General features: G+C 44.6%; 1 protein-coding gene across 1 annotated transcript; it reads left to right on the forward strand.

Moving 5' to 3' along the window:
- The first annotated feature begins 250 nt into the window (after positions 1-250).
- SYNJ2BP (synaptojanin 2 binding protein) lies at positions 251-8,436 on the forward strand. Its single transcript, XM_052693671.1, has 4 exons — positions 251-467; positions 4,326-4,462; positions 5,960-6,055; positions 6,923-8,436. Exons 1-4 carry the CDS (start codon positions 401-403, stop codon positions 7,061-7,063), a joined length of 441 nt encoding a protein of 146 aa, XP_052549631.1. The 5' UTR covers positions 251-400; the 3' UTR covers positions 7,064-8,436.
- Positions 8,437-10,486: the final 2,050 nt, after the last annotated feature.

Below are 10,486 nucleotides of genomic sequence, written 5' to 3' on the forward strand. Positions count from 1 at the left end.
GTTATTCTGAAGGAGGGGCATTTCTGTAGGAAAGGCTGTAAAACAATCCACTTGTCTGCTAGCTGAACAATCGTTGCTGTTGCTGATTGTCAGCAAACCGTTAACTGCCTTTTTTTAACGCTTTAACCGGACGCGGGCAGAGCTAACCGCCACCGCCAGCCCGCCCGCCCCGGGGCCGTCCAGCCGCGGCAGCTCGCGCGCCCTCAGCGAGCCCCACGGCGGGCGCGAGGCACTGCCGGCAGCGGGCCGCTCGCGGGCTGCGGCGGCCGCCGGGCCCGGCCCGTCCCTTCCCTTCCCGGGCGGACTACAACTCCCAGCGCTCCGCGGCGCGGCCCTGCGCCGGCGGCCGAGGAAACGAAAGCGGTTGCCTCGCCAGCCGACTTCACCTTCAGGCTGCAGCATGAACGGCAGCGTGGCGGGCGGCGGCGTTTCCGAGGAGGTGATCCGGCTCACCCGGGGACCCTCAGGTGAGGCCGGGGCGGCCGCGCTCCGCGTGGGGCCGCGCCGAGGCGGGGGGGGAGGGGAGGGAGAGCGGGCCGGCACCTCGGCCGCCCCTTCCGTGGATGGGGAGGGGGGGAAGGGGGACACGGCCCGGCGTCGGAGGTGCCGCCGAGGGGCGGGGGGGGGGAGCCTCGAGCCCTGCGGGAGCGGCGTCCGGCCGGGCAGCGCGGCGCCGGGGCTGTGCCGGCGGCGCCGTGCCGAGCACGTTGCTCCGGAAGGGGACTGCGAGCTGTGTGAGCGGGAGGCGACGCCGTCGGACTTGGTCTTCCGCGATAACAGAGCGGAGAAACGCCGTCGGCTTCTTGGCTGGAAGCGAGGCGGCTTTCAGGAGGTCTGCGCGGCTGCTCGTGCTGTCCAGTGAAGCGACAGGTGTGCTGCCCTGCAGCGCTGCTGGGCGCCCAGAACCAGGGGCGTTCCTACGGCTTGTGGGCTGCGGTACCTCGTAAAGGCAGCTCGCGGAGGCCGAAACGAAGCTCTGAGTTCGGCTGGGGTGGTGCTGAGCTTTCTGTGAGGGAAGGGGGATGGGGAAGGCTGGGAGGTGTTGTTTGGCTTTGCTTTTCCCTGTGTCGGTCCCGTGGCGGTGGCCAGGCCTTTAGACGCTTGCTGGCTCAGTTACAGCACTAAAGCAGCATTGTCAGTGGTGCAGAAAGTTAGGGGCAAACGCCCCGAACTGAAGCGAAATCCTGGATCTGAAGCGTCGCAAACTCTGGGGAACTTCTGAAGGCAGAGCTTTGATGTATGAGGCCTTTAATTAAAACAGGGGTGAATGAAACCAGCCCGGCTGCAGCACATGGCCATGGGCCAGCTTTGCCTTGTTGTGCCTCACCGTGAGCTGCAGCACTGACATCTTCACAGCTAGAGCCATTCTGACTGACCCTGGGGAGGTAGATGGCCTCCCCTGCTCATCCCGTGGTCATAACATAACAGATATTGTGGTTTCCCCCATCCTCCTGCCTCAGAGAACTTCTGGCAGACTGGTCTGAGCAATGGGGTTGGATACCTGCAGGCAGTTAGGATCATGGCAGACTCTTTGCAAGAGGAACTCCACTTCTGTGCTGCTTCTGGTCTCCTGGTAGTGATCTGCAGGATCAGACTTGGCCCCACCACGAGCAGGCACCCTGTGCCTTGTGGCTGTAGGAGGAGTGACTGCTCTGAGACCTGTGCAGCTGTGCTGGTGTGGTTGTGAGCCTCAACCAACAAAAACGAAGTTCTGTCTTGAAGTTCCTTCCATGCGTTTGGAAACATTTCACTTAAAATCTTGAGGAGCAGGAAAAGGGTGTTGAAGGACAGAGTTGAGAGGTCTTCACCATGGCTACTGGAATGTAGATCTGATTCCTGTGAGCAGCACCTGTGCAGTCAGTAGGATGAGCCGTCTGTTTTTTATGCAGCCCCTTGTGATCTTGTATCACTTGTCATTCATTTCTGTTGAAGCAACAAACCTGTGAAGCAGAGCGTAATCCTACAATCTCTCTAATCTGAGTTTTGAGCGTCTAGTTTTCTAGAATATAACTGATGATAAACATCTCTGGCAGAAGTTTCTGAGGGGCTGAACATATTTATAGAAGCAAAACTGTTTGTATAAGTCTCTTTCATATTTCCTTCTGATTTATTAAGCTGAAGGGAGGAGGAAAAGTCTGGTTTAATGAAAAACTAAATAACTTTGCAGATTCAATTTGTAGTTCGTATTCTTCAGTATCTAAAGATCCTATAAATCATGGGTTGTTTTTGAATATTGTTAGAGGGAATTTTTATGTTTTTAGGGGGTAAAGGAGGCATGGAAAGTTCAGAAGGTACACCCACGTCTTCTGTTAAAGCTTGATCATTGCATTTCTTGCCTCTTGTAGGTGAGGAGCTTAATGCCGCATGCTCTCTTCTTCCCCTTCCTCTCTTTCTCCTGGTTATACTCAGTCTCTTAATACATAAGCTGGAAGGAGGAGAACAGCAAAAAAGCTGAAGGGAAGGCAAAGAAGGTATTTTTAGCCAGGCTGGAAGTTTAAGTGCAGGGGAGAAAAAGCCCTGCAGTGAGTCCTGCGGGTCTTTAACTCAGTGACACGCATTGCTGCCTCACAGAACTCCTTTCTTTGTCTTCTCCCTGCTGATGCAAACAATGGCTTTAGGTTGTTTTGGTAACCATGGGTGAAAACTTGTAAAATATATTTTTGCTCATATTGTGTTGTTTTTTAAATATATATACACAGACATATCAAAACAGAGAGAGAATCATTATTCTCTGAAAGCTAGATTCCTTCTTTCTGTTTTTTTAGTAAACATTGATTAAAACTCATATTTTCTATAGTATTGATTTCCCTGAAGCTTCATGGCAAATCATTGTGGATGTTTTTACTTTTTTTTTTTTTAATTCCCATTGAAGAGTGTGCAGTTGTGCTCAAGTGCTCCTTGTAATAAATATTACTCCAGCTGAAAAGTCAGTGTTTCGTCACTCTATTGTTCCTCCCATCTTCTTCCTCATTTGTCTGAAGCTGCCAGGAATAGGAGGGAGCAAAACAAAACAGCACAGGTGTCAAGGTCACTGTTAATATTTCTCTGCTTCCTAGCTGTGGATGCACGCTTACGCCGTGACTCATGTCATGCAACCTTTGGTCCCTCGTGACTAATTAAAAATACTGTTTCCCAGCAGGCATGATGTGTTTTTTCCCTTTCACTTTCTACTCTGCTTCCCAGTATTTCAAGTCCCAACTTTGGGAGAACAAGAGAGAGAAAGGAAAAACAAACCAGCCTGGCTGAATGTGGAAAGAATTTGCCTTCAGCTGTCCTTGACAGTAGGGTTTGGATGACTGCGTTATATCAGAGAAATAAAGTGGTTTTTTGTTTGTTTATTTGTTTTGTTTTTTCCTCAATTCACTTTGATATACTGTATTTCTTTTTTTTTCCCCACAAGTCTCCTTTTAGGAATCTTACCCATCCCTTAACGTATTTTACTCTTGAAAGGGAAGCCCAGCTGCATGTGCAGTACAGAATGTGGTTTTCCAGATGCTGAATTCAGTTTGTTCTTCTGGATTTTGAGGAAACCAGAAGACGTAGTCTTTAATTGTGCTTGAATCCAGCTGTTGGGTCCAGCCAGTTTTCTGTATACAAGGCTTGTTTTAAAGAACCACACAAAACAAAAGTGTGGACATCAGTTCTACATAATGTATGTGTATTTCTTTTTGTTTTACTTTAATTCCTGGAACTTTTGTTTCCTGTCATGTTTTGAACTCCTGAAACAGAACAAAATGAATACATAAAATCTGAACAAGCTGTGTCTGACCTGCTGTGACTCTTGGAGGGAAAGGCTGCCAGTCCCAGCCCTGTAGGTGCAGATGGGAGCTGTTGAGCTGTCCTCAGGCTGGCAGCATGGCTCCTCGTGCCCATTTCCTCATCTGTAGACAGGGACTGGTGCTCCTTGCCTTCCCTGACTCTGACTCTCAACTCCTGAAACTTGTGAGGCGTGATTCCTTTTTGCTCCAAGGTTTTGCTGCAGCCTCCTGTGAAATGCAGAATGCTTCTGTTTCCTTTCATTCTGCGCTGAAGAGGTGAATTCCTGCTGAGGGCCGAGCTGACATCCTAGAAGTGAAGATGTGCTCTGCAGTATTTCTCAGCTGACGCTTTGCGGAATGAAGCACTCAGAGTCTCTCCTCTGCTTTGAAGAACTAATTGTCTTCTTTAGACAAAGATGGTTGGGAAGGACGGTACTGATCTGTGTGCTGTGAATTTCAGTGTGGTGGAGCTAACAGGCAGTGTGGGTGGGCACACTTCCCAACAGCAGCAAGAATGCCTGGAGCTTAGAGTGTTTTCTTACCAGCTTTCTCTCTGGCTTACCTTAGGGCTGGGCTTCAACATTGTTGGTGGTACAGATCAGCAGGTCATTTCTAATGACAGCAGCATCTATGTCAGCCGGATCAAAAAGGATGGGCCAGCTCACCTCGATGGCCGATTACAAGAAGGAGATAAAATTCTGGCGGTAAGCCCTTTCTTCTGTCCTGCGTGATCTTGAGGTACTGTGTTCAGTGATGGGATAGGACATGCAGGTTTGCCACCAGAGGAGGAAGGATGTGATGAATGCAGTTGATGCAGAGCTGTGGAGAAATCATTGTGGGGATGTGGGAGAGCCTGAGCACCAGGGAGATGAGTGCCTCTATGCGTGGGTCCATCTCTTCAGCCCTCCCGATTTGTTCTCAGAGATGCTTCTTGGTGCTGCATTTCTATTTCCTCTGTAACTTGCCTCCCTGACATTTTAGACTTCGTCATGCCTTCTGATGCTCACAGAGGATCATTGTTTACACACATATAAATAAAAGAATTGGTCTTCCACCTCTACATTTTTTTTCACTAGTATTCTGTGACTACCAATCCTTCTGCTCAGGAGGATTTTTAGGTCATAACGCTTCTAGTCCGTAGAACTCCACTGCAACTCATCAGGAGTAATACAGACTGTTCCTCCTTTCAGATGAATGCTTTAAAGTATCTGACTTTGAGTCCCCCCAGTTCTTGGAACTATTCTCAGTCATACAATACGCTTTCAAAAGCGATGAGTGAAGCTTCTCCTAGTGTGATATATGATCTTTGAGTGCTCTTTAGTTTTATTTTATACTTAATTATGTTCCATATGTGAACTTTTTAGTCTCTGTAAATGAATTGAATGCCTTGTACTAGTTAGAGCCTGTTACTGATCCAGAAACTGACATTAAATTAAACCACAGGATACCATCTGTTATTTTCTTGACAGTTTAATATTTTTGTACGTGTGTTTGGGGAGTCTGGGTGTCAAGAGGGAGAAGGAATTGGGTGTGATCTCAAGGGATGCAATTAGAGGTAATGGTGATGAAACAGCAAGGAAAAAATGGGTTGAGTATCATTATTTAGTGAATGAAATAAAACAGGCTATAAAACCTTCTGCTGTGAGAAATTATTTAGAGAATTCCTAGCATTTCAAAGGAGATGCCAACATGTGTGTCTTTTATTTTTTAACATCATTATGCTTTTAAATTTATGTTTTCATCAGTCTTCCAAAGAAAACATTTCAAAAACATACCAGTAGAGGATCCAATGTGGGAAGGATGCTCTCTTAACAGTAATAATAATTTTGCTGTCACTGCTCTTTTATTTTCATTAGCTATCACAGTTACACCTTTGATTTATTTTCAGTAAAGCTACAACATAAGAAGCTGCTATTGACACAGCTGTTGTCTTTTGGCCTGTTTTTTTTACTAGGCAGTATTTTTTTCAACACCTCAATTTTTTGTCTTGAAGTTTCTCATGTTATCTCCCAACCTTAAAATGCATTTGTAATATGAATGGATGAATATTGGTGTTGGTATCTGTTGTGTTTCATGCCCTCAGTGGCAGAATTATGTGGAAGAGGAAGATTTTTATCTCCTATCTCCTATCCGTACCCTTTAGCAGTTGGTTCTCCTTTTCTTTTCTTTTTTTTTTCTTTTTTTTTTTTTTTTTTTGCTAGATCAATGGCAGAGACTTGAAGAATTTGCGACACATGGATGCTGTGGAACTGTTCAAAAATGCAGGCTATGATGTGTCTCTGAAAATTCAGCACAGGGTATGTTTAACCTGCTTCCTAGGCTTGTTTCTGGCTCAATTTAGACTGGTTTCTCTGCTTGTTACTTCTCCCTTTTATGAAGCAGAAAAATGCAGTGTCCAGGTGCCCAGTGTAAGTTATGCATATAAAGAATTTGTCTGACCAGTGGCCTCCCTTAGTCAATGAGTGCTGTGTCCATGCCATGGATTACTTGTTTATCAGTGTATTAGTGAAGTGCTGAGGTGTGAGGAGTCCCTGGGTCTTTCTTTTTGCTGCACTATGCTGTGTTTTCTTGCAGATCTCCTTTCTCAGAGGCCAAGGTTTGCCTGTGAAGGCAGAATCTCAGGTTCTCCAGTTTGCTTTCAGAAGCCAAAATCTAACTGGAGACAAAACTTCCCTGTTTTAGAGTTCATGTTAGTGGTGAGGTGTGTGTGTACCCAGCACAAAGGAACGTTTGCTGCAGTACTGTAAATGTATTGGCACTGTTTTGGACATAAAAAGGGAGGAATCCTTAATCTGCTGCTGCCACTTGAATATCCCTGGCAAGCATTGAAGTTGATGAAGAAGATACTGGCCAGCTTGAAGCATGCTGATGGGAGGTGGTGGGATGAGACCCCTTTCCTACTCCCTTAATGAAGGAGTAAATATTCTGGAACTTTGTATCTGGCAGATGGGAAAAGCAGAAGAAACTACTGAAGGAAGAGGTGCCTGCTAATGTCTGGGTACTGTAGTAAAGCTCAGTCCACCTGAAGCTGTTCTAACCCTCCCGTGTGAGCTCAGGCAGCTGGGGAAGCCGTCTTGCATGTCCTTACAGAGCCAGCTGGTCCTGACACAGAAGCGCAGGCTGCAGTGTGCTCTCTGACACAAATGCTTTGTTCTTCCTTGTAGTTGAAGCCAGAAAATGGCCCAGCGGGTCATCGAGGTGGTGGAGACTCAGGTGGGCTTCCCCTAGCAGCCATTCTTGTTCCAGGCCTGGCACTCGCTGCAGCAGCAGTCTGGATCTTGTTGAGGTATCGACACCGGATGTGAAGAGTACACGCTTTGGAGATCACTGCGTATTTTACAGCTATGATGTAATTTAAAGATAGAGATTAACGATCTTATCTCAGACTGATGTCAAAGAGGATCATTGTCTACCGTAAAGTTGCTGCTGGTGTTCTTTATATATTGATTTATTGCAGAGTAAGCAGAAAGGAGCAGGGGAAAGGAGATGACTGTGTTCATGTATTTAGTGGGATGGCTGTTGTGTTGTCTTTAACTCATCTGAGAAGTTTTTAGCCATCTCCTTCCATTTGCACCATGAACTTTCAAACACACATCTATTCCATGTTTTAGGATGTGATTCTTTATAAAGAGGTTGGGAGGGTGGGTGGGACGGGTTTAAATCAAATACTCTTACTAGAGGCTTTGCTTCGTTCCCACTGAATTTCTCTTGGAACTAATGATCCATACCTGAACCATGAATAAAGAGAAATAATGCAGAGGCTATCTTATTTTTTTCTGTTGGCTTTTGTTCTTGTTGTTGTACTAAATAAATGCCTTAAGAAATATGTATGAAGTCTGATCTACAGTTTTACAGGTAAAATCCTCGGTATAACTGCTGATTTAACACTAATGTACAGAACTGGTGAGGTATTCTACCAGTTCTGGAAATACAGAAGACGGTCCACTGCTAGAGAAAGACTTTTGTTGTCAGAATACTGTCCATTTTTGAATCCAAGTTGTAAGAGGATGCTTTCCACAAATTGCTAGTGTAGCAGAGAGAGATGTGCGGACAATTGAAACACAAGAATAAGTAATGGCAAGAGATATGATCATGCTGAAGCTGCAGAAGTCTTTCAAGTAGTAATGAAGCAGTAGCACCTCCATCCTTCAAGCTGATTGAAATCTGCATCTTTTGGGTGAAAAGTTTCTGTTGTGAGTTTGTTGGTTTGTTTTTTTTTTTCTGTAAGGGGAATACTGCTTTTCTGTAGCAGCTAACTTGCTTTCTGCAGTCAGAAAATCTTACAGTGATTGAAAGAGGGAAAGCTGAGAGCAGTCTGGGATCGTCCTGGCTATGACTTGCTGTGAAGACTGATGTGATCCTCAGGCTCAGGAGATAGGGTGGTGAGTGTGAGACAGGGTAAGGTTTAGCAAATACAGCTGAGGGGCAGGTTCTTTCTCTGGAAAATATGTTACTGAGTTTACCTGCAGAGACTCATCTTCTCACTGTGATTGGAATAGTTTTAAATGCCCCAGCTGACCTGGACTCTGTAGAGTAAGACCTGTTTCTCTTGTCTCCAAGAAAGAATGTTTTTTTCTTGTTGTTATTTTTGTAAAAGAAAAGCACACTGCATGATCTGGTCTGTATGATAATCAAAGAAAAATCATATATGCAATATATATATTCAAACAAAGAAAAACTGGTGTCTCAGTGCTTTACTTTTCTCTCTTCTTCGTTATTTTAGCAGGACATTGACGATGCATTTGGAATTGTTGTGTGTTTGCACAAAGCTGTAGTCTTGCCATCCACAAGAAGTAAAAGCGGTGTGTTGTTATGCATGATGTTCCTCAATCACCACAGAGGTTCAGATCAGTCGGGCCGTGTGAAATCTTAGCCTGGCATGTAAACTGCTCTCGTGTAAAGAGAGGAGAAAGCAGGAGGAATTTTCCCTGTGTTCTTGGTGAACCTTATGAACAGACTTGATACATGGTAGTTTGATGGGCCGATGCATGCAGTTGGCCTGCGCACCAGCTATGTTGGACTGTGTGAGGGATGGATTTTTGCAGATGCAGCAAGAAGCATTGTGCCTGTGTGACCTGCTCTGAATGTTTGGCTGTGGTGTCCGTGTAGAGCCTGCATGTATTAAAGAGGGCAACTGCATCTTGATGCTGTTTATTCCAACTGTGAAAATAAAGGTGCAGAGAGCAAGAGAAAGTCTTGGAGACAAACTTTCTCTTAGCCCTGGAGTGAGTCTCATCTCTCTGTAAGACAGGAGTGTGGAGCAAGCTGAGGAAAATGAGGAGTTAAGGAGGAGGTTATTTGCTCTTTTACCATTGAAGTCAGCAGATAAAACACAGCCTTTTTTATTTTTATTGTTTTGTGCTCTTCAGGCATGATTGCCATCTGTTCTGCAGGCAGTTTATTAAATTATGTGGGGGGGCTTGGGGGCTTATCTCTTGTGCCCAAATAATTCACGTGGCTTACTGAGCAGCTGAAAGCCTTTTGGTGCATGCTATTCCTTTGAATTCCTTTTCCACAATTATTTGAATTATTTTAATACCGTGGCATTAACTTGGTGGCTTTTCCAGAAGTAGCCTTTTCCAGAATAGTGGCTTTTATTTAACCAATCTAACCCTCAGGACTAACTTTCTCTGCCTTCTTCAAAAATGTATGTGGGTACCACCAAACGATCCGCATTCCAATCCCTAACCACATCATGTCCCATTTATTGAAAAGAACACCTTAATCTCAAAACAGCCCTGTGAGCTGTGGCACGTATTTCTGTACCTCCGCATCTAGGCTGTACCACCTAAACTTTCTGTGCTTTCCACAGTTTCTTTCTCCTCTCAGTTCCTGTAGTCTTGAGTTTTGTCTCTATTCTGAACACTGTGTATAAAATTTTCTGTCATGACTGAAGAAATGAATTAAATGAAAAGAAAAAAGCTAATGATGAAAAGAAAAAAGCTAAAAATGCAAAAAATGAGAGAGAATGCTAAGGAGAACACTTAGAACAGCTGAAACTCTTCAATCCTTGTTTCTTTCTCATTTTCTTCAATTCCCTCCCTTACTGTGAACTTATTGACCTGCTGAGACGTGAGTTTTCATATACATAGCGTAAAGCTAATCCACTTAATTTAATTGGCTTCCTGTATATTCCAGGCATTTATGTCTCACCAGGTTTCCTGAACTATATACACTAGTGACGTATATTTGACTTAGGCATAACAGTGAGAAAGAGAAGCCAGGCTTGATTTGAAGATAGGAAGATGCGCTGCTTCTGGCACTTCTTAACTAAACAAACCGAAAGGGAGCATATGAGAGGAAAAGATATCTTACTTCAGTTTGCCTTCAGATTCCAGCAACTGGCTTGTTAGGTGTTATGAAAGAGCCCTCTAATAACTGATGTTTTTTTCCCTGTGAGAGGGCTTGTGTTTTGTAATTGTTTTACTTTTCACATATCACTTCTAAGAAATTAAGCCGATGGAATCCATTAGGATTTTCAGCCAACTTATAAGAACTGGTTTGTATGAAATAACTTTTACAAATCTCTTAGAAATGATAGACTCTTTTCCCCGTATTCTTTTGTTTTCTGAAGTGCAGTGCAGAACCTGTAGATCACAGTACAAATGCCATTGCCACATAGAGAAATTCACTTCTTTTCATTTTATATACCAGAAAAGCAGTGCTGTTTGATCATTGTGTGACACTAGAAATTTGTGTTAATTGCCATTTGAGTTTTGACTTCTAAA

The sequence above is a fragment of the Tympanuchus pallidicinctus genome, unplaced genomic scaffold (genome assembly GCF_026119805.1).
Source record: "Tympanuchus pallidicinctus isolate F22 unplaced genomic scaffold, pur_lepc_1.0 scaffold3, whole genome shotgun sequence".
NCBI lineage: Eukaryota > Metazoa > Chordata > Aves > Galliformes > Phasianidae > Tympanuchus > Tympanuchus pallidicinctus.

Coding starts and splice junctions, on each gene's coding strand:
- SYNJ2BP (XM_052693671.1), top strand. CDS start 401: ATGAACGGCAGCGTGGCGGGCGGCGGCGTTTCCGAGGAGGTGATCCGG. Junction 468..4,325: donor GCTCACCCGGGGACCCTCAG/GTGAGGCCGGGG, acceptor GGCTTACCTTAG/GGCTGGGCTTCAACATTGTT. Junction 6,056..6,922: donor CTCTGAAAATTCAGCACAGG/GTATGTTTAACC, acceptor TCTTCCTTGTAG/TTGAAGCCAGAAAATGGCCC.